The sequence below is a fragment of the Podarcis raffonei genome, chromosome 5 (genome assembly GCF_027172205.1).
Source record: "Podarcis raffonei isolate rPodRaf1 chromosome 5, rPodRaf1.pri, whole genome shotgun sequence".
NCBI classification, from domain to species: domain Eukaryota; kingdom Metazoa; phylum Chordata; class Lepidosauria; order Squamata; family Lacertidae; genus Podarcis; species Podarcis raffonei.
This window is the reverse complement of record NC_070606.1, coordinates 77460209-77486251: the sequence shown is the minus strand read 5'-3', so window position 1 is coordinate 77486251 and position 26043 is coordinate 77460209. Positions and strand designations below refer to the sequence as shown.

General features: G+C 45.0%; 2 protein-coding genes across 7 annotated transcripts in view; one reads left to right on the top strand and one right to left on the bottom strand.

Annotated features, from left to right (window-relative positions):
• Positions 1–1362: 1362 nt before the first annotated feature.
• On the bottom strand, positions 1363–7991 carry TM4SF4 (transmembrane 4 L six family member 4). Its single transcript, XM_053390252.1, has 5 exons — positions 7449–7991; positions 6297–6386; positions 5583–5719; positions 3880–4066; positions 1363–1542 (listed from the first exon to the last, which is right to left on the bottom strand). The coding sequence occupies exons 1-5, from the start codon at positions 7617–7619 to the stop codon at positions 1525–1527; spliced, it is 603 nt and encodes a 200-aa protein (XP_053246227.1). The 5' UTR covers positions 7620–7991; the 3' UTR covers positions 1363–1524.
• A 6274-nt stretch (positions 7992–14265) lies between these two features.
• The window catches only part of LOC128414647 (glutathione hydrolase-like YwrD proenzyme), a 47007-nt gene continuing 35229 nt past the window's right edge, over positions 14266–26043 (top strand). For 2 of the 6 annotated variants that reach the window (XR_008330701.1, XM_053390247.1), the window contains exons 1-4: positions 14266–14803; positions 18240–18393; positions 22820–22973; positions 23471–23677. Coding sequence is in view for 5 of the 6 variants with exons in the window: in XM_053390247.1 (XP_053246222.1) it covers positions 14572–14803; positions 18240–18393; positions 22820–22973; positions 23471–23677 (747 nt within the window). In the remaining variant the exon portion in view is untranslated. Of the gene's footprint in view, positions 14804–15193; positions 17836–18239; positions 18394–22819; positions 22974–23470; positions 23678–26043 lie in introns of those variants that run through there. The other 4 variants (XM_053390249.1, XM_053390248.1, XM_053390250.1 and 1 more) reach the window with 4 other exon arrangements.

The following is a 26043-nucleotide window of genomic DNA, read 5'->3' as shown; positions in this document are numbered from 1 at the left end:
AGATGCAGAAAGCTGAAGCTTTCCTTCAGCACTTAAACCCTCATGCCAAAGAAGACCTCTGCTTTAGGACTGGGGAAACCTATGACCCTCCAGATGTTGTTGGACTGCAACTCCCATCAACTTCTGGCAGCATGGACCATGGCCAGGGAAGACAACAAAGGACCATAGCTTTCCAATCCCTGTGCTATTTCTAGAAGTTCTTTGCAACGCTGCTTTTAGAAGCACAGGAGCAAGCCCAGAAATTATCTGGCAACCTTATGAGCAAAAAATCAATTCAAAGGAAGGTTCTGTGCCTATAACAGACATGTCCAAAAGAAAGAGGAGCAGCAGCAGCTTTTCTCACTGCAATACAGCTGCCTCTGCTAAACTTCTCCTGACATGTAGTAATCAGGAGCACAAAAGCCTCATTGGGATGTGGTGTATACAAATATTGGCTCTCTTGGCCACCCCAAATCCAGTCAGGAAGTCTACAGTTATGCTTCAGTTCTGGAAGCATGGGGGTTGTCATCTTTCCATGTGGCAAACAAGACTCAGCATAATTATAGCAGAGGTGGGAAACCTCAGACCTAGGAGGCAAGCGTAACCCTTCAGACCTCTTTCTCTGGCCCTTGGGACTCTGCAGGCCACAACCTTCACTGGGCCAGCTTCACACCCTCCTTTACTGTTTGTGCCTGGCTGGAATGTGCCCTGGACCTTTGACAAGGCCTCTTCCTCGCCTGAGTGGAGAACAGAGGGGTGGCTGTAGAAACTGTACAAAGACGGCATTTACATTCTTGACCCCACCCACTTTTGTCTCTGGCCCTCAACCCACTGGCGTTTGGCCCTCACAAGGTTACACAGAATAAAACATGGCCCTCAGGCTGAACAATGTTCCCCATCCCAGATTTATATTATAAGTGGTGATAGGGAGGTCAGTATTCACGTAAAAGTAACTCCCCTACTGGGGAGAAAGAGGAGCAGGGAGATGCTTCTGGGTTGCCAACATTTCAAGGCCAGAAATTCTAATTTGGGGGTTGTATCAAAGTAGACAAAAATCAACTGGCTGGCTTTTCATTTTTTAAAAAGGCTGCCTAGGTCCTTACACAGCAACCCTAATTAGACCACTGCTCTTGCAAGCACCCCACCCAGCACACACACACCCCGTTCCCACTGCCTCTCCCTCACTGCAATTAGGCTTGGACAAAGCCTTCTTGCAGTATGGAGGGCATAGTTGGGGGCAGCTGGGAAAGATTAAACCTCTTTCCCCAGCGGCAGTCTCCAGGAAGATTTCTGCCACGGGTCCAGCAATGAGACCTGAAAAGGGCTAAAATGTCTTTATAGGGTTGGGCGGACAGCTGTCTGCATGCATGTGTGTCCACAGTTGCAAAACTCATTGGGAGATGTGAAGGGAAAATGCCGTCAGGGCTCTTTCTAACACCCTTCATTCTAGATGTGCTTAGTGCGGACTTGATTTGGCCCATCATATCAAGGTCTGGTAGGGCATTTTCGGCCTTGTAAGAGGTGATTTCTGCAGTCTCTGTATATTTAAACTGCTCCATCTCCCTAAAAGAAAAGATAAGAGGGAAATGAATTCTTATACACTGGTTGACAAGAGTGAAGACTAATCATCATCATGATATTTGGTCATATCTTTCATTCTCTATTTGGCAAAGCTAGGAGGAGCCTTATTTTGACACTTCTCAGCCTCCAGTTATGCTCCCATGCTGTTAAGTCTTCCGGCAGGGTTCTGTTTTTTGTTTAAATGACTGTTGAGAGTTTGCAACAAACCTGCTTGTGCATATTTGCTATTCCTCCCCAGCTTACACTTTATACTTGCTTAAAGGTAAAGGGACCCCTGACCATTAGGTCCAGTCGTGGCCCACTCTGGGGTTGCGGCGCTGATCTTGCTTTATTGGCCGAGGGAGCCGACGTACAGCTTCCGGGCCATGTGGCCAGCATGACTAAGCTGCTTCTGGTGAACCAGAGCAGCGCACGGAAACACTGTTTACCTTCCCGCCAGAGCGGTACCTATTTATCTACTTGCACTTTGACATGCTTTTGAACTGCTAGCTGGGCAGAAGCAGGGACCAAGGAACAGGAGCTCACCCTGTCGCAGGGATTCGAACCGCTGACCTTCTGATCGGCAAGTCCTACGCTCTGTGGTTTAACCCACAGCGCCACCCGTGTCTCTTATGCTTGATTGCCGTGAGACTAAACCACACGTGCATTTTAATGCCTATTCAACTGTTTTAGAAAGATCCTTTTGGAGCTCCTTGTGATCCCTTTTTAGTCCTTACCACCTTGGGACACTTTAGTGCCATTAGCAAACAGGGGCCATCTCAATGCTCACCCCTAGCACCAAGTCATTTAGAAACAAGGTGAAAAGCATGGCTGCAAATACTGATCCTTGGAGGACCCCACTTCTCACTTCTCTCCTTTGTGAGAACTATCCCATATGTTCCTGCTCTCTGCTTCTTGATTTTTAACCACTTGCTGCTCCATAAGAGGACCTCGCTTCTTATTCCATGACTGCTACGTTTACTCAGGATGAGAATCCATCAGCTGAAGCTTCCAGCTTGTCCATAGTTTGGGCTCTCATACTAGGTTGCCTTAAATTTATAGCTTTTTAATTTAAAGCTTTGGGGGGGGGTTACTCTATGCTCCCATAGCTGATTTGGAAAGTGGTGTGCACATGACATTGGTGCATATTTATTCCGTATCTTTTTTGTTGTTGTTCCTTATGAAAATTCTGTATTTTGATGAGTTTCTGCCTAAACCAGCCAGCGATGTATACACAGCCCAAATCTTAAGCATACAGTGTATCTAATGGATCACCTCTATCTGAATGCATATTGACTTCATGAAGGGAGAAACATCTCGACGGTAAGAGCCGTGTGACATTGGAACAAATTTCCTAGCAAGGTGGTTGCTTGAGGTCTTCAAGCACAGGACAGGCAATTGCTTCTTAGGGAGGCTCTAGCTCTGGGTTTTCTCCATCAAACAAGGGGTTGGACTACATGGACAAGACCCCCCCCCCAACTGTTAAATGACGGATAAGTCTGCTTCCCATATAAAGGTCCACAGTATGCTGGGAATTAGAGAACAGCTTGTTCGTCCCCTCCTTCCTTGCAATTTCAAGGCTATGGGGAACATTTTGTGCATTTGTTTGTATTGGAAAATGCATGGTTAATACTAACAAATGCCATAGGTAGGGCCGGCTCTATCATTAGTAGAAAGGGGTGGGGAACCCCCCCTTTTTTTTGCTCCATGGGCCATATTTTAACCCTTGTGGGCCATATTGACAGTTTTGCAGGGCCATCAATCACATGTCACTAAAATGGAGGAAGGAAAATTGTTTTATCATGGGCTCTGAATTAAACAACATCCTGCTCCAGGAAAAGGATTTCACTAAATCCTAGTTGAACTGAGCAGGATGTAAACCACCACCACCTCAACCAGGAAGCAGGATTTAATCCCCCCATTCATCAGCTGTTAAGTGGGGGGGGGAGTTAAATCCTGGTGCCTTGGCTGCATGAGTCAATGCCCTGTGAGGAACTGGCATGCGCAACTTAAGAATTGAATCTCATCCTCTGCTCGTTGACTCTCATCATTCAGAGTGATGCCAGCTGATTGACAAGTGGGTGGTGTTTTGAAGGGGGGGAAGGCACTGCAGGTGAAACTGGGATCCATGTGGGTCAAGACTGGCCTGCAAGCTAGAGTTTCCCTACCGCGGGGGAAGTGCGAAGTAAGGTCAAATGGTTGGTTGGGTCAGCTTCAGTATGTCTACTTTGCCTCGGGCAGCAAAATGTCTTGACTGTAAGCAGCTGGTTAACCCAATTGGCAAAGGGGGAAAGGAACCAGGAATGCTCATACATGTTGCTACCAACGAAAGCATCTTACCCCACAGCATCCGCATTTACAGTCCCCGCACAGCGTTCCAAGGAGTCCGTTGATAACTTGGATGCCACACAGCACCAATTGAGCTCCGCTCATTATCAGCAGTAGAGAGAACAGAGTCAAGTTCCAGGGCACGATGGACTCTGGAAATGTGCAGTCTTCCCATAACTTATGGTTCGTCAGATACTCCCTGTGCCCAAAAAAGAAGTTTTATTGATTTTCTATTATATTTCTGTCAGTAAGGCTATCATTGTGAGGGAACACCTGGCCAGCACTTTCAGAAATGGACAAACCTCTCAATTTAACTGTCAGTTTCTCATATTCCCCCCCCCCCAGTCAATCTTTAATTCAGCACTCCACATTTCTGCAGCAATTTTTTCTTAATCCTCATGAAACTCCTGCGTTTCAGTGCAAATTTCCCCCGATAAACACATCTTTGTTCAGTTTCTCCTAATATACACATTTTGGCAATACGCTTTCCGTACCATAATGCATTCCTATATGCTATTTTCAAGCATGTATGCTTTTTATGCACGCTTCCCTGTAAGATATGCATTTTTGTACACATTGTTTGCCTTGGAGAAGTGTGCTGCAAAAAGAGAGAGAGAGAAGTGCGAATTTTGAAGGATAGCTGCTTTAGTTTGCATATTGTTTCAGGAAATGCGGAATGAAGTAGTTTCTCATTAAAATGCAAGCAAATTGTTATCCTGTAATATTCAGTGGTGTGTCATGTGTCTCAGGCAGGTTAAAGGAAATAAGAGGCAGGTTGCACTTCTAACGGAGACTGAGAGACACACAAATAAGTGAGTTCTGGATTCTGGAAGGATTTGGGGTGCTGGCTGTCTCTCTCTGACATGGGAGCAGTGAACTTTGGCTGTTTAAGCTGTGCCTCAACTATACTCAAGCAGTACACTTGTAAATGAAAACAATATATATATATTAATTGGGAGTAATGCTCCAATGATTTCCTCTCATAGGTATCCAAATCTGGGTAAGCACTGCTCCTCTGGAACTTTTTGCCACCTGTAGGAATGGCTCGTTTCACCCTTGCACTGTAAAAATGCCACTCAAGGTGCCTTACAACTTCAAACACTACAATTTATGAAACAAGGATGGAAGAGGCACAGGTTTTGCTGTCTTAAAATGTTTAAAAGCATTGGGTGGTCTCTAACAAAGTAGCCCATGACAGAACTTTCCCTTCCTCTCCTCATGTGCCCTTTCAGTCTGTTCCTCAACCTTCTGGAGCAGACTTATGGGGAGGGGGGAAAGAGGGCACATGGGGACAGGAGAGGAGAAGTTCCATTGTGCAAGTAAACACCTAGTGGAAGCATTTTATGGATGCCGCCCATTGTCTGCTTCTTAAACTACAAGCCAGGTTACTAATGGTCTTTAGTAACTAACTGGTGTGGGGAGAAGTGAAGGTGGGGGCCAGCTGCAAGGCATTTCATAATCTTGAGTGCCACCACTGAAAAGGCTCTGCTGACTTTGTCCACCCAGTCTATGAGGAAAACTCCTCCTGCCAGTCAGAAATGTGATTGCTCAGCCTTACAAGTTGCTCTTTGAAACACTGATGGTTGGAGGCCATCCAGTGGCTCATAATATTTGGTAAGCACTTTGCTGCAGGATTTATAGATCAAGACGAGAAAGCAAGAACCCTTCCAGTAGAGATGGAGAATCTATCCAGAGGTTGAAAAAAAACATCTTACCCGTTTTCAAAGGGATACAGCCAGGTGCTGTTTGCTACCTGACACTTAGGGCCTCTGTTCATGGCGACAGCCGACACAACAAAGCTGTATCCAGCCCCCACAACTCCAACTGCCGCAAATATTACGGAAGTAAACATCTGCCAAGAACGAGCAAAAGGTCAAAGCCAAAGTCCATCCTAAAAATCCATCTGGCATGTTTGCAGTTTTGATGACTCACAGATGGCGCACAGGGAAGTGCATCAGAGAGTCACCTTATCCAAATCCACAGACTTCTCCTGATCCTGTGGGCAGGAGTGGCTCAAGCACCAACCTCCTGGCGCCAGGAACACCAACGTCTTTCCTGCTTATCAGGAGATAAATGGTGTCGAGGCCAGGACTGTGCGAGCGGAACGAAAGGAGTGGCGCCACCTGGGCACACGCACAACCCTGATCTTACCCCTGCTCCCCCCACCCCCTCAGTAAGTGGCATTTGTGCCAGTCCTCTTGCTGTGTGTCTCCACTTCACCAGACCAGCTTCTGCCCCTTGCAAATCCTACGCTGGCAGAAGTCACAAGTGAGGTTCTCAACCCTTTGGCCTTGAGAGAGCTGCTTCGGTGATGTTAAGGGCCAGCCCTATCATTAGATAAGAGTAAGGCAGCCGCCTCAGGAGGCAAATTCTAGGGGTGGGGTGAGGAATGACAGCGAGATGTTGGAGGGCATTGCTTTTATACTTACCGCAAACCTCTTTCCACAACCTTCATTACCACAGCACCCGCAGCAATCGTTATTCTTAAGACCCAGGAAGACTAAAGCAGGAAATACCATCTGATGACAACAGAAAATGCACTTTGAGGCTCGGTCGTTCCTAAGATCACTGTATTTCTTCTAAAATGTCTACCGTCTTTTTCCAGACCCAGCATTTGCATCTGGCAGGTCTACTCTCAGAGGAAGCAGCAGGATCACTGTAGCACAACAATGGAATCCTCACCAAATTTCATTTAGGTATCGGTGCCGTGGAATGCACTGGAACTTACTTCCAAATTTTACAAGATACAAAGCTCGGCTGCAAATGTCTCAGCACCCAAAGAAGTAATTTTAATTAAGAAACCTCAGCTGTATTGGCTATTGCTGTAAACTAAGTAATGCTGGACTGGTAGGAATGTAAGACCAGGTCACCTGAAAGACTGTCTCAGGATGTTCAACTCTGTGCCCGAGAATATTGTAGGGTGGTGACCCAAAAACAGGCATTTTCTGTCATTGTCCCTGTACTATGGAATGCCCTTCCCTCTGCCATAGACAAAGAAACAACCATTCGTTGCTTCAAACCCCTAGGAAAGACATATATTTTTGCCTGACTCATAAGATCGGACCCTGATATTTGCATTTGAATACCCCAATATCGTGCTTTTATTTATTTTCATGTGCTGTTATACTACTGTTTTACTGGTTTTATTTTGTATCATTTCTTTTAATGATATTGTTTATTATTTTTTATGTTTTCCATCACTTAGAAAGATCTTTAAAATATTAACATATAAAAGCTTTCAATCAATCAATCAATCAATCAATATCAATCAATCAATCAATCAATCGAAACACTGGTCTAATCTCGCAGAGCAATGCTTATGGACTTATCAGAGGCAACTCAGCAGTACATGTCTGTCTTGTTTTTAACATAATAGGCAAGTGGTCTACTTTCGTAATAGACTATTCAATTAGTTTTCAAGTTAATCTCTTTGAATTTCCAGCTTGCCTACTCAACGCATTGGCAATCTAATTTCCAACACAGACTGTCCACCACCACCATAGTGTAGTCGGATTTCTGTTCACTGTAAAGCTCAAGGCAATAATAAAAAGGAGAAGAACATAATGCGTTGTCCTACTCACCAGTACTCCAGAACCCAAGATCCCTCCAAAGTACCAAACTTCATCTGAAATATGGTCACTGGTTTCGACCTCTCCTCCGGGGAAAAACAACAAAATATTAGCAAGGGTACATAGCACGGCCAGAGGAATGAGAGTACCTCCAAGGCACTTTGCACACCCTCCACAACACATGTTTCCAAAACTATAGCACAGGTACCACTAGGGAAGAATGAGCAAAGAAATAAAACTTTCCCTGGATCCCTTTAGTATTGAAAGACAAAAACTTCTTGGTTTATTTTAACCCAATCCGCTTGTGTCTCCAATTCCCACTTGGTACGGTCTCCTTCACAGAGGTTGCAGTCTGCCAGCTAACTCGTGCTCTGATCATTTATATGCCGACATTGTCATGATCTCATTTTTCTGCATCTCCCCTCCACCCCCCAAATGAGATTACGTCCAGAACCACCTCTCATCTTGCCATGACAACCAGATACCTCTGTTAATATTTTACTAGCATGGACAAGACAGCCAGTGGTTTGGAGCTTGATTATTGGAAAATGCCCTTTCCAGGGATACAGACTTCTTTTGGGTGATGTACTTTGACCCTCCGCCCCCTCCTTTAAATGCTTCGTCATGGCAGAAATAAAAATGAACAATTCATCGGTGTTTCATTGCATCACCCAGCCTAGGTGATTTCATAGGGAGTCCCCAATAAGTTTGCATGGGTGAGTGCCCTGATAATGAATCTATGCTACCTTGAGAGTAAGAACAAGATAAAAGCTGTAAATCAAACAATGCATGACTTTCAGATGAACCATGGAGATTGTGTAAGCAGAGCAAAGTTTGGTCATCATCATCTCTGCAGGGTACAATAGCCATTTTCTATTGGAAAGCATTCGCTCAAGGGCAACCTGCTAGAGGCAATGGATAGAACCAGGCACAACTATAACTAATTCAGAAAAGGATGCTGTGATTACTAAAACCCAGCATAGGTTTCTCAAAAAAAAGTCATGCCAAGTTTCTTTTTTTGATAGGGATAGGGTTTCATGCTTGGTGGATCAGGGGAATGATGCAGATGTAGTGTACAGTATCTTGATTTCAGCAAGGATTTTGGCAAAGTCACCCATTATATTCTTGGGAGGTAAAGGTAAAGGGACCCCTGACCATTAGCTCCAGTCGTGGCTGACTCTGGGGTTGCGGCGCTCATCTCGCTTTATTGGCCGAGGGAGCCGGCGTACAGCTTCCGAGTCATGTGGCCAGCATGACTAAGCCGCTTCTGGCGAACCAGAGCAGCGCACAGAAATGCCGTTTACCTTCCCGCCGGAGCAGTACCTATTTATCTACTTGCCCTTTGACGTGCTTTCGAACTGCTAAGTTGGCAGGAGCAGGGACCGAGCAATGGGAGCTCACCCCGTCGTGGGGATTCGAACCACCGACCTTCGGATCAGCAAGTCCTAGGCTCTGTGGTTTAAATCACAGTGCCACCCGCGTCCCTATATTCTTGGGAAGAAGCTGGCAAGATGTGGGCTGGACGAGGTAAGTGTTAGGTTGATTTGTAACTGGTTGACTGACTGAACCCAATGAGTGCTCATGAATGGTTCCTCATCATCCTGGAAAAAAGTGACAAGTGGGGTGCCACAGAGTTCTCCCCCAGGCCTGTTGTTGTTCAGACTTTGGAAACAACTTGGATGGAGGAATTGAGGAAATGCTAATCAAATTTACAGATGCATCAACAATGTGATGCAACAGCAAAAAAGCTAATGCTATTCCAGGATCCATCAACAGAAGTATCGTGACCCGATCAATGGAAGTCATAGTCCCACCTGTTTCTGCCTTGGTCAGACTACACCTGAAGTACTGTGTCCAGTTCTGGACACCACAACTTAAGATGGACATTGACAAGCTGGGATGTGTGCCGATGAGGGCAACCAAATTGATCAGGAGTCTGGAAATCATACCTTATGAGGAACAGTTGAGGGAGTTGGGTATGTTCAGCTTGAAAAAGAGGAGACTGAGGGGGGATATGATAGCCCTCTTAAAAACTCTGAAGTGTTGTCAGATGGAACCAGCTTGTTTTCTTCTGCTCTGGGGGGTATGATTAGAAGAAAGGAGATTCTGATTAAACATCAGAAGAGCTGTTTGACTGTGGAACAGATTCCCTTGTAAGGCGGTGGACTCTCCTTCATTGATTATTTTTAAGCAGAGGTTGGATGGCCTTCTGTCATGGATGCTATAGCTGAGATTCCTGCATTGTAGGGGATTGGACTAGATGACCCCCAGGCACCCTTCCAACTCTACGATTCTATGATTCTATGATAGGATGGAAGCATGGGGCAGCTTCACAAATGACACCTGCTGAAATTAAAGGTGTAGAGACCTTGCCCTCTTTTGCATCTGGCCACAGGCTGCCCACCCAAGACATGACATGGTATTCTGTGGACTAATCTGTAATGAATCTTTCAGATGATAGCTTTTAGCAGACTTGATGGGGCAAAGACAGAAAAATCACCACCTGCGGCGTACATGCTACATTACTTTGTTCCACTGCCACCTCGTCAAGGGTTTCCCAGGTGTTTGAAGCAATACAGAGATCTGTGAAACCTGTTTTCTAGAGATGAGGGCTGGTTGAATGCATACACCCCATGAAAAATGATGCCCATTTCATACGTGCTTCAATTCTCTGGGGGCAAAAGTAGCAAATTGCATCCTATCTTTCACACCCTCCCTCACTGCTGTTCTCACCACCTTGATATGTGAAAAGAGCAAAACATCACCATATATAGTTAGAGTAAGGTTGCCAGATTTTTTTCAATGAATCCAGGGACACTTTTCAACTTCAATGGATTTTGTATGGGGACTGATTTGTAAATCTGGGGACTGTCCCCGGGAAACGGGGACATCTGGTAACCTTAAGTTAGAGGTCTCCCTTTTTGTATACTAGCTAACAATATTGATCAGTTCTGCTGTCTTGGAACAGTGTGGGGAAGAGTCTGCTGTAAATCATAATCATAATGTGATTATTGGGAGGTAACAATGTGTTGTTTCAATCTTTGCAAGGTTTTATCTCTTGCATGCAGTGTTTTTTTCTGGGGAGGGGACAATGACAACGCACGGGTATGCATACCTCTTAACATTTTGTGAATCTAAGTTTGGCCTCATTGAGGGGCAGTATTTCAATGTGAGTAGGAAAACGAGAGTACTCCTAAACATTTTTTTAAGAAAAAAAAGCACCGCTTGCATGTACTTGGGAATCAATTCCACTGGCTGTATGAAATGTGTGGAATATTAAAACCCAAGGCCTTGTTACATGATACTGGATAGTGAGCCACTATAAACATTAGATAAGGACAAAATGGAAAACACCCACTGATTAATGCATGAAGCATATATACTCTGATAAGTTTAAGTGCTTTCTGATAAAGCAGAAAGGTATCTTCAAAAGATAGCAAACAAGCAACAGTGAAAGTCGAAGATCAGTGCTCTTTAGGTAACATTAAATAATGGTTGGGTGAACTTTCTATGTCACCTTTCACCAATGGCTGTGCTGGTTGAGATGGGGGAGAAATTTGTTCCAGTTCGTGTTTAAAAGCAAATTTATCAGATTTGCATTTTCCAAGACTGTGCAAGCAGAAACAAGAGTTATCCTTTGAAATTCGCACATATCCAAATTTTGTGATGCAGTACTCCAACCAATGTTTACACACATGGGGGAAATGTACTTTAACGTACAGGGAAATATCATCTGTTGATTCCCATTTTATTGTGTTTGCTCCCAAGAATACAACAGTTTTCTTAAGGTCACAGGCCTCAGTGCAACAAAGCCCCAGGAGACTTTCCTGAGGTTTGGAAAGTAGATTAGCACATACGTTTATACTAAAAACGTTAAAGATAAAGGTAAGGGGACCCCTGACCATTTGGTCCAGTCATGACCGACTCTGGGGTTGCGGTGCTCATCTCGCTTTATTGGACGAGGGAGCCAGCGTACAGCTTCCGGGTCATGTGGCCTGCATGACTAAGCCGCTTCTGGTGAAGCCAGAGCAGCACACGGAAACACCGTTTACCTTCCCGCCGGAGCGATACCTATTTATCTACTTGCACTTTGACGTGCTTTCAAACTGCTAGGTTGGCAGGAGCAGGGACCGAGCAACGGGAGCTCACCCCATCGCGGAGATTCGAACCGCTGACCTTCTGATCAGCAAGTCCTAGGCTCTGTGGTTTAACCCACAACGCCACCCGTGTAAATGGCCACAAAGACTTCAGTACAAGAAGCCTGCATTTAGAAAGCTATGATTCATAAATGAAATCATGATGCACACTCCCTGCCCTGTGTTCTAGATATCTAATCTGCTGCTGTGGTCTTCCCATCCTGGCAGCCGACATCGATCAATACAGGAAACCTCCCAAGGACTTCCAGCTTTGACCCTGTACATAAATGATGAGGAATGATATGGTTGCTGATAGCCTGCGATGACTCCCTGGCCACACCTGGGAATGCCTGTAAACTTCCAATGACATAGGACAGAATGCATGCTTAGAAACCCTGCTTGGAAAACACATTGCCAGTATGACACAGTTCTCTTAACCACGTCCCTGGAAGTTAAAATGAGACCTTACTGGGGGTTATTTGCAGGTGGGATTCAATCACACGCCAGCAAATTCAGGCCTCGCAATTATAGTGGTTGAGGTCTTGCACAGACAAACCCGCTTCCAAAAGACCGGACTTCTTACAATTAACTATGGGGAAATGCACTGGAAACTGGGGGAAAACACTTGCTTTGATGCAGCATCATCTAGCTTCCTACAGTCAGAGTGAATCATCCTTAAATAGCAAGCATCACCTGATCTCTCTGGGAACAAATGAAGGTGAATGCTCAATAAGCAGGTCCCCTGAAAGTGCCCTGGGAAAAGCAGGGAAGTATATAGGGTAGTGGGGACGCGGGTGGTGCTGTGGAGCTCACCCCTAGGCTGGCCTAGGGTGGAGCCTAGGACTTGCTGATCAGAAGGTTGGCGGTTCGAATTCCCGCAATGGGGTGAGCTCCCGTTGCTCAGTCCCTGCTCCTGCCAACCTAGCAGTTCGAAAGCACGTCAAAGTGCAAGTAAATTAATAGGTACCACTCCGGTGGGAAGGTAAACGGCGTTTCCGTGTGCTGCTCTGGTTCGCCAGAAGCGGCTTAGTTATGCTGGCCACATGACCCAGAAGCTGTACGCCGGCTCCCTCGGCCAATAAAGCAAGATGAGTGCTGCAACCCCAGAGTCGGCCACAAGTGGACCTAATGGTCAGGGGTCCCTTTACCTTTTATCTAGGGTAGTAGCCACACCACCAATGTGTGTTATGTTATAATGGTGGCTTTCTTCATCCCTATGGCTCACAATTTCTAGTCTCCAAAGCTGCCAAAAGAACACATTGTCCTCTGTTCTTTGCTCCTGTGTGAACCCTTATTCCTACGTTCTCTTTAGATCCTCTTTTACTTCACCACCCTTTTCTCTGTCTCTCCTGTCCATTATTCTTCTCAGGCCCCTGCTTCTTATACTTGGTTGGTAACCATCTGTCTCAGGAGACAGTGGAAGAGTGTGCCTTTGGGGGTGAAGTCAAGCAGTTGGGAGAGTTGCAGTGCCTGCCATGGTTGTAGAGGCCAATAAAGGAGAGGTGTGTTTCATTGCAGCTGGGGTAAATGAAGGCATCCAGTTGTGCTGATGTAGGTGTACCGTGACGTTACTTCTTTCTGCACTCTTCCCAGCCACTGTTCCTCCTCTGGCCACTGCTGTAGATACACAACCTGACGCATTGTCTCCAGGTGATGTGGTTGTCTGCAAGCGATTCCCACATGGTGGGGTTGATGTTGCCAGCCTTCATGTCACGTTTGCACAGGTCTTTGTAATGCAGAGTTGGTCTGCCAACGGGCCTGGTGCCTGAAGCCATCACCCCAAAGAACACATCCTTGGGGATCCTGTCATCTTCCATTCTGTGGACATCAGCAAGTCATCGTAGACTTCACTGAGACAGGAGTGTGAACATGGAATGTGGGCTTGGGAGAGCATATCTTTGTTTGAGACTGTCCTGTCATGTGATGCCCAAATGATACAGAACAAGTGGAAGGCATTGAGGTGTTGCTCTTGACAGCTGCAAGCTGCCCATGACTAAGTAGTGTGCTCAACATGCAAGCCTGGTAGACCTTCATCTTGTTCTTGGATGTTAACATCACATTCACCCGTATGCTTTTGGAGAGGTTAGCCATTGCCATAGCTGTGCCTTTTAACTATGCTCCTTTCAGACACCCTCTCCCTGCCCCAAGCACACACTCTGGACTGATCATAGAACTGTAGAGATGTATTATGGTCCTCTGTGCACCAGAAGCAGTTTAGTCATGCTGGCCACACAACCTGAACATGGACAAACACCGGCTCCCTTGGCCTGAAATGTGAGATGAGCGCCACACCCCATAGTCTTATGGTCACTAACTGCTCGGAAAGAGGAGTTTTTCAAGACTCAAAAGAATTAAAAATGAATTAAGGGCCACAATGTCTCAAGAGAGGTTGTCTGCACTGAGCATTCTGTACACTGAAAGTGACAAACTGAGACAAAGGAATTGTGATGAAGCTGTGGATGATTTTGCTATGAGGAAGGCTAGGGAAAAAAACATTTTAGCCTTACTGTATTTGATGGTTGTAGTTTACTTCTTAATATGTATTTTAAAACTGACTTTTTAATGACAGCGTAGATTCTAAAAGTGCCACACTGCCAGGTAATCATGGTCATGTTATTTACACGTCCCAGGCAATATAATTTGTAAACTCAATGTGTGGGGTTTTTTTTTTAAAGAAGAACATTACAGCTTCGTTCCCCTAAAAATTAATGCTTATTCCACAAAAGGTTTACAAAGTTCACTTATTGCAAAAGTTTTTCAGTGTTAATTTTATGCATTTTTTAAAATCACCGTGGTATTTAACAATAACATCTTACGTCCTTTAGAGGAGAAATTGAGAATCGCAGAATTTTAAATACCCATCATCATCTTTGGCTTTGCTTCATTTTCTTCTAGTCGTGAAGGTGGGGGATTGGGAGAGGCCTCACAAGTGGAGTAGCCTACCTTGGGCCTCTCTTCATCTAAATCCGGCCCTGCCCCCACCCCACAAATAGCCCTAAATGTTGCAAAGCAGCGTCCATTCCTGCGCCCAAATAATAACTAGCGAAGGGACCAAAGGGATTCAGAACGACACTCCTCTCCTCGTAGGGTACCATAGGTGCGAAGGGACCTTGGCTTCGGAGTCACGTGCTCCGCGGTCACGTGAGGCGAACCCAAAGCGCTGCTTCTTCGGCTCCCTAAGAACAACGTTGCTGCTGCTGCTGCTGCTGCTCCTCTCCAAGCGCGCGCCAGGTAGGAGGGGCGTCTGGGAGGGCGAGGAGAGCGCGCGCGCGCATGAAAGGGACCCCTGGCGGCTGGCACCGTTTTTGTTTTTGTTTTCACCCCCTTCTGTTTTCTGTCTCCTGCCGGAGAAGTGGGTCCGTTAAAGGAGACGGGCGCGTGGCTGGGGCTGCCTGGGCGTCGAGGCACAGAAGGAGGGGCAACCTTTGCCCTCGGGGCGCGAGAAACGGCTAAGCCGCGGCAGCAGCTGGCAGGGCTCGGCTGAGCCACGCCTTGGAAACCCGAGCGCTGCTCGCCTCCGCTTCCTCGCCGCCCCGTTCCTGAGGCTTCTCCTCAGCTGCAGAAAGAAAACCCCAAAGCAGCACCTCCCTTCCCTGACGGGATGCTGCCTTCGCGCGCCCCCCAGCCCCATCTGTGCCCGCAAGGCGATGGACAGCTGCTATTTAAGCCGGAGAAGTTTCAAAAACGAAAACGCTTTGCAGAATTGCAGAGTTGGAAAGGACCACGAAGATAATCAACTCCCAACTTCCTGCAATGTATAGGATGTTTTTAATATATATATTTTTTGCCCAACGTGGGGCTTCAACCCATGACCCTGAGATTAAGAGTACAGTGGTACGTCGGGTTACATACGCTTCAGGTTACAGACTCCGCTAACCCAGAAATAGTACCTCGGGTTAAGAACTTTGCATCAGGATGAGAACAGAAATTGTGCTCCGGCGGCGTGGCAGCAGTGGGAGACCCCATTAGTTAAAGTGGTGCTTCAGGTTAAGAACAGTTTCAGGTTAAAAACAGACCTCCAGAACGATTTAAGTACTTAACCTGAAGTACCACTGTATTCATGTTGTACTGTCCAACTGAGCTGCTTTATCTAGCATCTCTCATGCACAAAACTCCACTTCTGGCAAAAGTCCCTAGGCAGGACTGATTGGCTGGACTGTCTAGTAGGGAGGCGGTACTGTTTCAGGGCAAGAGAAGCTTTGGTGCTGCAGATGCTGCCAGGCTACAACTCCCATGAGTCAAGGGTTAGGGATGATTAGAGTTTCTCTTGAGCAACATCTGGAGGACCAAAGGTTCCCCACACCTGTGAGCATAATCACTAGTGACTAATTTCTAAGAGTGGTGTGTAGACTCTGGACCATCTGGTACGCAGGCTGATACCCTAGCTGCCTGCAGTCTGTCTCGCCAGAGTGGTGCATGCTCTGGTTACCTCCTGCTTGGACTACCTGCTTGGACTACTGCAATTCACTTTGTGTGGGGCTACCTTTGAAGGTGACTCGGAAACTGCAATTAATCCAGAATGCGACAGCTAGACTGGTGACTGGGAGTGGCTGCCGAGACCACATAACACCGGTCCTGAAAGACCAACATTGGCTCCCAGTACATTTCCGAGCACAATTCAAAGTGTTGGTGCTGACCTTGAAAGCCCTAAACGGCCTCGGTCCAGTATACCTGAAGGAGCGTCTCCACCCCCATCGTTCTACCCGGACACTGAGGTCCAGCTCCGAGGGCCTTCTGGCAGTTCCCTCGCTGCAAGAAGCAAAGCTACAGGGAACCAGGCAGAGGGCCTTCTCAGTAGTGGCACCCTCCCTGTGGAACGCCCTCCCATCAGATGTCAAGGAAATAAACAACTATCCTACTTTTAAAAGACATCTGAAGGCAGCCCTGTTTAGGGAAGTTTTTAATGTTTGAAGTTTTATTCTGTTTTTCGTGTTCTGTTGACCCAGAGTGGCTGGGGAAACCCAGCCAGATGAGTGGGGTATAAATAATAAATTATTAAATAATAATAATAATAATAATAATAATTCTCCTCTCTCCTCTTTAGGTAATAATGTGCATTACATCACTTCAAAATGTGTTCAACCCTCCGTACTGTGTTTGGGACCCCTTCCTTATTCTGCTGAGTGGGACTGTGGACCTCTGCCCCCAAGGTCCTGTCCATATGGCACCACTGATACCTTCCTTGTCCTGAAATGAAGGATTTTTGGAGTGGTGGGGGTTGCAATTGCTTCTCAACAAGCACCTGCACCTTTCTGCTGGATCCCTGTGGTTCCCTGAAAGAAAGGCACTTTGGATACACACATTATTACAGAACAAGTGGGGCCTGCTCTAACAAACTGTTGCAATGGAAGTAGTAGTTGTTGTTGTTGTTGTTATTGTTGTTGTTGTTGTTATCATTTGCATAGAATCAGAATTGTAGAAGTGTAGAGTTGGAAGAGACCATGAGGGTCATCTAAGCCAACCCCTTGGAATATAGAAATCTTTTACCCAACATGGGGCTCAAAACCCTGACCCTCAGATTAAGAGTCTCATCCTGTACCCACTGAGCTTTCCCTCTGCATGGACAGATTGTGCTGCACTATATCAAGCAACAGAACCACAATCCGAGCCTTTGGATCAGCACATATAAGCAACTGTGTTTGCACTGTGTTACTGCTAAAGCCCAATTTTGGTAGACGGAACACAGCATTCCCGTATTCAGAGTTCTCAGGTTTGAATAAGAAGCCATCAGTATGGCTTTGAATCTTACACAGCCTAACTTCGGTTGGTGAAAATCGTGTGTGTGAAATTGTGGATCAAGTTTGTTCCTCAACTTGAATTTTGAACCTGGGGGAAAAATTACACTCATTTAATTAACAGTTGTTTTATTGTTGAAGTCAAGGGAATTTGGGAGTAAGAATGATATTGTTTGGGGAGTTCCATTTCACTTGCCAAATGAAAACGAGAGATTTACATAAAATATGGTAACATGATGTAACTTCAGTATATATAAGTGTAAGCTATATTGGACACAACAGTTTGAGTTTTGCAGAGCTCTGTGAAGTTTTATATGGGTCCATTTACATCCATTTGATTTTGGGGTTCGCATTTATTTTTGTACATTAGTTCAGGTTTTCCTTTTAATACCCATTTCTTTTTGTGTGTGTTGTATATTCTTCCGAAAAGGATGCCACATCTTAATTTCTGTTCTCGGAGGTCCCCGGTGGTTTGCAGTAGTGCTTGCGTTGCGTCAAGCCAGCCTCTCGCAACAAATATAGGCCTCGGTAATTAGTTCCGCTGTTATTTTAATGGGTGAAATGTTGGTTTTTCCTTTGTGGGTCGTATCTGACATTCAGTGGGTTGGCTCCAGACTTAAGTCAGTGCCTCTTTAGACCCCTGTGACTAATCTGGGGTGCAGCGCTATACTGAAGATCTCCTGGCTGAGGTTTCCACAATTTAGGAAGTGTAACTCACTCGTGCTTCCTCTCTTCTGGCATACAAAACCATTCTCAAATCATTTCAATTACAGTTGAAAATCATTATTCCCATGTCTTCCTTTAATTCTTAGGATCCTGTGATTCTAACACTTTAGGAAGTGGCACTCCCTGTTTTGGTTTGCATGTCACTATTAGTTTAGAGTTGTTGTTGTTGGTTGCTGTTCTTTTTAATGAGTGTATCTCTGTTTCAGATATCTTAAAGAATGGTGGCAATGCTGCAGATGCTGCTGTAGCAGTAGCAGCTGCTTTAAATGTGACTGAACCATGCAGTACCGGCATAGGTGGAGACTGCTTCTGCCTCTATTATGACGCAAGCACAAAACAGGTACATGGTCTCAATGGAAGGTAAGTACCAGAGAGCGAAAGAGAGAGCGAGAGAGAGCACGCACATGAGCAGTTGTTGTATTCTGCTATGTACTAGGGCAGAGAGTTGTTGTATTCTGTTACGTATTAGAAAATATAGTTGTATTCAGTTACATGCTGGGGTAAGCTGTGCATCTAGGATTTCTCTCTTTGTAATTTCTGCTCCCCCACCCACTCTCCAAAACCACCTTTTTGCTGCTAGTTTGAGAGTAGGGGCCGAGAAATGAGACGATTAAGGCTGGATCTAGACACATCAAAAAAACATTTCAGGAAAACGTGTTATAACCTCATAATTGCCAAAAGATGGGACTCCACAGCGCCATCTGGTGTCAACAGTGTTATGACATACAGTATTTAAAACGCTTAAAAAAACCCCCGTAATGTAGCTGAGTCCTAAGACAGTGGTGGCAAATCTATGGCATGTGTGCCAGAGAGGGCACTCAGAGTCCTCTCTCTGGGCATGCAGGGCCGTTGCTTCTGTGCCGGGGATAGGGGAGGAGGAGGAGAGGAGGGCTCATGCGCACTGTCCAAAGCCTGTGGCACCAGGGCCATAGCTTCTGTGCCAGGGCGGGGGGAGGAGGAGAATGGGCTTGCACCATTCAAAGTCTGTGGCACCAGGGCCTGGCAAGTGAGTGAGGGGCTAAGCAGTCATTGACTTTTGATGTGCCTGGGCCTCCCGCCAGTCTGTTTTTCCTACTCGGGAGTAAGCCGCCATGAGTTCAGCAGGACTTAATTCCCTGGGTCAGTAAGCATATAAAGACGGCAGCCTAAGAAGGGGCTGCTGGGTTTACATGTTTGCTGGGCTTTCCCACAGAAGCCAACAGAGAAATTCATTCTGTGGAGACTGTAATCAAACGGCATCCGAAGAAAAGGCAAATAATAATAATAATAATAATAATAATAATAATAATAATAATAATAATTATTATTATTATTATTATTATTATTATTATTATTAATACCCTGCCCATCTGGCTGGGTTTATTTATTTATTTATTTATTTATTTATTTATTTATTTATATTTATTTGTATGTGCACATGCAGACAACCATTATTTTCTCATATTAAAAATTGGGAGAGGGTGGCTCTTAGTATAGCCCTCCAGTGTACACTAGTGGCCAAAATTATGGAACCTTCTAGAAAAAATGTATTTCCGAGGTTTGATGGCTCATAACACCACTTTGTTTTGGAGTAATACTAGTCCTTTTTTTCTGTGGGGATGCAGTGGGACGCATACTCCTAAACATTTTGTGAAGTTAACGGGAGAAGAAATTCACTGTATTTATTTTTCCCAGTTTGAACTGTATTTATTTCCCCCCTGGTGGTGATTTTCTTGAGTCAAAACGAGAGTATCCCTAAACATTTTTTTTTAGAAAAAAGCACTGAGTTATACCATAAAATTATATATCAATGGAAAGATAATTTAATGAAGAATGTAATGCAATAACTTTTTTGAAGGATTATTTATTACAACATCAGTCATAAAGAAGAAGCATGAAACACACAGAAAAAAATGAGATATACAGGTAAAATTGCTGTGTTGGCACTTTGTGATAAAGAAGTGGGTTTTGGGTTGCAGTTTGGGCACTCGGTCTCAAAAAGGTTTGCCATCATTGTCCTAAGAAAACTCCTCTGTGAATGGCAGCCAGGTTGTTGAGTGAAGAGATACCACTTCCTTTTCTGACAACATACATTTTATTGTAGGTTATACTACTACAGGAAACAGAATGCTAGACTAGGGCTGCAGTCCTATGTACTCTTTCCTGGGGTTAAGTCCCACTGAAGTAGGATAGTTGGCCAGCCAAGATTATGTGACATGCTTCATGGCACACAATGAATTCAAAACACAGGTCTGAATCCAGGTTTTCCGTACTGAAGCTCAACCTTTTATCTGCTGGATCACACTGGCAACGATGGGAAGCTTGGGAAGGGGAGTGGCTGGAAACTGTGGCAAATGGAGAGTCATTAAAGCACAGCAAACCAGCTTGTTGCCACTAGCTCGACTGCTGGAAAAGAAGCAGATACAGATTACTTGGACAGAATTTCTCAATGGAATTCCACATATATAACGGGGCTCAGTTTAGTGGTTTTGTTCAGGCTTGCCACACTTATCACGAGCCTGTTTGCAGTGTATACAAATGGTGTTTGTCCAGTTTTAGTGCGTGCCTTCAGGCTTGTGTGCATAATGTCACTTTGTTTTTAAGCTGAACTTGATAATGATTTTGTGCAAACATCCTGGTGGACAGAGTGTCTGCAGTTCTGGTTTCATATGGGGAAGACTTTCATTTTAACCAGGAGGTCAGAATCCAGCTTTGCACCTCATTTCCTTTTCGTTTTGTTCTGATTTTCCTACATTCATATGCTATTCTACTTTTTGCCGCTGCAGAGGAATAGCTGCCCTTTAGGTCTAAGTTGAATATTAATAGGAAGATGCTATAAAAGGATAGCATCGGGTCCAGGTGCTCTTCAGTTCCTGTTGCTGTAGTCCAAGGGCAGAGAGCAGGACATGCTGAAATTCCTCTGATTATTTTTTTCCTCCCAGGAACCTTTCACAAAGAAACAGGAAACTCCTTAGAGCAACATTGCACTAAGTGGCGCATGCATGTGGGGAACAAGGTCAACTTGTGCAACAAGACTTTTCCACCCTCTTCTCCCCCACACGACCTCTAAACATGTTCTGGTGGTTCCCTCAAACTCACAGAGCAGATTTAGTCTGTGCAGGGAGAAGTCTTGTTGCGTGAGCGGACCTCATTTTGCAAATGCAATAACTTAGTTGACTCCCACCCTTGGTTCGTGTGCTGTGACAGTTTCTATATTAAGCCATGATTCAAATATGAGTGTGCCTCCCTCCTGCCGCACAGGCCCTATGCAAATTCTCCCTCCTCCCACAGCACTCATGCACCTCAAACAAGCCATAGTATGGCTTGTCATGTTGTCCAAACCCAGATCATGGCTTGTTTGTTTCAACTGAACCTTCAACTGAAGGTTCGTTTCTTGGTTTATTTCTGGCTTATCGCTCATGATTTGTTTGAAACAAACCACGATCTGGGTTTGGGTAGTGCAACAAGCTGTATTGTGGCTTTTTTAATGTATACAGGAGCCATAAGGTGGGGCAGTGAAGGGCAGAGAAGCCTTGTGGGGATCTGTGCATCAGGGGCAGACACATTTTCTATGAAAAGCTCATACATTCTCTTCCTCTCTGCTAGCTGGAGTGTGTGTGTGTGTGTGTGTATTGCCTTCTTCAAGCTTCTCATTCAAACACATGGGAGAGATTTCCCACTTATCAGCAAACCGCCTCCTATCAGCCATCGAAACTGGGCTATGTGCCTAAGACAGGAATAGTCAGCCAATAGCTACAGTTGCCAGATCAAAGGACTATAGTGACAGAAGATACTACCCTTGGCAGAGTGTTCCCTTTTGAGTAGCTTTTAAAGCAGGTCAGCTCAAGGGCTGCATTCTGTCTTGACCAACCTTCTGGGAACCTCATGCAAGTGGGGGGAATACACATTGCACTTTAACTCACATGCATACATAAGTAAATACCGTTTCTCCCCCAGCAATTAGGTTTTGGGGGAAAGTCGTTTCGTTTCATCCCCAAGTCTTATTTCATGGGGAAGGGGTGGTCTTCCTGGAGACTGCAGCTGCGGAAGGGAGACTTAACCACCCATAACCCACAACAATGAGGCATGGGGAGGCAGCCGCCCATCGGAGCCAATGGATTTGTTTTCAGGCCAACAGGGCATTTGGAGACTTGGTGGGGCATTGTTGGCAGCATGAGTAATAGGAAAATGATTACCTTTCCCCCCTTCCAGCTGTGACACACACTCTGAAAATGCCTCCATGCTCTACTGTTAGGCTTGAAAATATCTATTGGCTCCAGCCAAAGACTTCTTTTTTCCAAGTCTAGAGGGGACACTGGGAGGTTCCAGGGGCAATGTCTGGCCCACAGGCTGGCAGTTCCTGACCCATATATTACTGGCACAGAAGCTCTTTGAGGGTTTGGACCTAACAATTCTAGTTCGTAAGGTTAAGAGCATCATATGGGTTAAGAGCATCTGTTTCTGTGTTGCTGAATTAATGTAATATGTTGAGAATAGTAGTTTGAAACAGACCATTTTAAGAAGAGCGATTGGTTGGTGTATCTAATAAGAGTTTCTGGAAATAAAGACGGCAGAATTTCAGCCTTTGATGAATCATTTCTGTGAAAATGCCATGGAAAATGTTCAACATTATTTCAGGTTGCTGCCAGGAGCCTTCTAAGCACTGTTACAGTGCCGTGCCTAGAAACTGTAGCACCGTCATCAAACTTTTTTTTCCAATAAGGTCAAATGGATGCTCTTTCCTCCCTTTTATCTTTTCAGTATGCTTGTAATTCGGTTTCCATGTGGATCTGTGTTTGCTTTGCAGCGGTCGGTCTCCGCAGGCCCTGACCCTTGAGCTGCTAAAAGATCACGGCTTCAGCGAGGCAAATCGTCCCCCTCCACTACATGCACACAATGTCACCGTACCTGGTGCGGCAGCTGGCTGGTGCGATGCTGTTGCTCTGCATGGAAGCAAAAAGGTGAACCCCAAATGAACATGCAGATTCAGGAATATAGCATAACCAAAACTGTTTATTTTTGGCAGATTTTTTGTTCTTTTAAAGCAACTATATTTTGCACTTAAAAAAAAACACAAATAAATCTGAATTTGCTAATTTAGTTTATTATGCACAGTTTCTTCCACTCCTTCCAGATATACGGAAATGCAAGGAGAAATACAGGCCACGGAATCTCCTTCCCCATCACTAGAAATGTTACCCCACCTGACTTCTGAGATTTCGCCAGATTGTCAGCTTATTTTCAAGCATATATTCACAGTCATAGAGACCTGGGGGTGTTTTGGTCGCTTAATATTTTCTCCCACTTTACCATTTATTGATAGTCTATTGAACATCTTTGTTCATAGGGTTAATTTTTGTAAAGAGGAGGGCCTTGGGAATGTTTTTAATCAGACACACGTACATTTCAAATGTTGCATCTAGATGGAAAAGTAATTGCGCGATCTTTCCCGGTCCAGCTTTCCATGCGGCAAATTCTGCAACCAGCTATAGACCTGGCTGAGAAGGGCTTTCCAGTCTCAGAGATTGCTTCCTACTGCTGGAAGAAAAATGCTCATGCTCTTCAGGCGCCTGGCAACCCACACGGGAAGGACCTGCTGATAGATGGCCAAGCACCTGATCACGGACAAGTCTTCTGCAATCCCCTTTTGGCAGACACTTTTAAGGTGAGCTGAACTGTCTTGAGCCCAGTGTCCTCAGCTCAGAACTATGGCTGCATTCAAACAGCAGCTTATTTAGTTTCCTCAACATTTCCCCAGCCGTTCATTTCTGCATTATATTTGAGCTTTCGCACGGTGTAAAAGCTGCTTATAGAAATACAGCGGAATGTAGCACAAATTCAGCGTTCGTTTTCATGTTATTTGCTTCCAGAAAAAGATCTGTTCACAAATAACATGGAAACGAGTTCCAAACCAGACCTATGTTCCACTATATTTCCAGAAGTCGTTTTTAACGTCGTGCAGAAACTCAAATATAATTCAGAAATTAACAGGTAGGGAAATGTCAGGAAAATGGAATAAATGGCTGTGTACATGTAGCCTGAGTGCCATAATCGCAGAAATCCTGGTAGCAACCAATGCAATGGCAGCAGCCCATTTTTACAGCTGTTGCAATCTCAGGAATTGTTTTCAGGTGACTCTGCATCCATGGATGAGATGGGATGCGTATTGCTGTACTTCCTGCAAATGTGTTCTAAGGAGATACAGTTGTACCTCGGGTTACATAAGCTTCAGGTTACATACGCTTCAGGTTACAGACTCCGCTAACCCAGAAATACTACCTCGGGTTAAGAACTTCGCTTCAGGATGAGAACAGAAATTGTGCTACAGCGGTGCGGTAGCAGTGGGAGGCCCCATTAGCTAAAGTGGTGCTTCAGGTTAAGAATAGTTTCAGGTTAAGAACGGACCTCCGGAACGAATTAAGTACTTAACCTGAGGTACCACTGTATCAGGTGCCATGCAGTGTGGAAACTTCTGATGTCAGTGCTGGCTGGCTGATACTATACTGGCAACCCTTTGCAAGTGTGGAACTGCTGGTGGATGAACTCTTGGTGCCTGAAGTATTTCTTGGTCAATCTCTTGACAGATTTCAGGGCTCACGAAGAAGCTTTTCTTCAAAGCTCTTCTAGAACAGTGATTTCCAAACTGCCTCCTCCCCGCCCCAGATCTTTTGAAAAGTGCCGAGTGTCTTGGCAGACTACTTAATCATTTTCTGCCCCTTGTAATGTGCTTTGCTGGATGCTGGATGAATTCTAATTGTATCTTTACTCCTTCTTCTATTTCACATATACTGTGTTTTACTGTATGGCAATTTGAATTCCATATAATTCAGAGTGGTGTAGAGGGAATAAAGCTGTTTGGTGTCATGGAACTTAAGCTTACAAGGTGTGCTGCCTCAAATCTCAGTATTTTCAGTGCACGATTGGTTCAAAAAAGGAGGAGAGAATCAAGGGTCAAACTAGGTGTTATACCAAATGCATCTACTGATTGATTGTAAAAACAAAAACAAAACCTCAAAGTGGTTTAAAATTAGAAAACACCACACACACACACACACACACACACACACACACACATATAGGATTGGCGCAGAGGGGCCAGTTTTATTGGGACTGCAACACACGAGGTGAGATTCAACCCTTTCTTCCCCAACCATGATTTTAAGGAAAAAACCACCCCACCCACGCTGCTATTAGCCTTAGAAAGAAAGCTATAGCTGACACTGGTGGGGCCTCCCCATTAGAAGGGGTAAGAGCAGTAAGGGGGTGAGGGAAGGACTAAATCTCCCCTCCGTGCATTCTGTGGTCTCAATTAAATTGATGTTTAATTCTCCCTTCCTCATACCTTGCATCCCCAATAAGAATCAGTCTCTTCTGGCACCTATTACTATTTTTCTTTTTAAATCCTAATGCGATAGCTCAGTTGGTAGAGCACGAGGCTCTTCATCTCAGGGTTGTGGGTTCGAGGACAAAAGGATTCCTGCATTGCAGGGGGTTGGACTAGATGACCCTCCTGGTCCCTTCCAACTGTACGTTTCTACGATTCTATACAATCTTTCCAATGATGCATTTCATGTTGTGTCTTCTTTGACCCTTCGTTTCTGCCCTGGTGCAGGTAATTAATTGACTCATATCCTTTTCCTGCTCTGATCTTGAAGGGATGTTGGGCGCATGCCATCTAGGAAGTGGTATTTTGCTGACATGTTGAACAGAGAAAGGATCAGATCAGGGCAGTACTCATTGTGGAATTAGACCCCATACTCCTTCCCTTGCCCCCTTCTCCATCTCTGCTTTTAGAGAGGAAGTGAGACGTGTTGTCCATGGGAATGATGAAGGCTGGTATTTATCCGAAGAGAAATGTTTCACGCTATGCAAGGAAGTTAGTGGGGAATGACAGTAATGTACATCAAATTTAATTTTATTTCCGCAGCAATTGAATTTGCTTCCAGGTTAACTTGGTTTCCACTAAGCATAAGAGATTGGGAGGCTGTATCTGAATATTCTTCAGCAACATCTCCCTTTTTCATTTTTCTG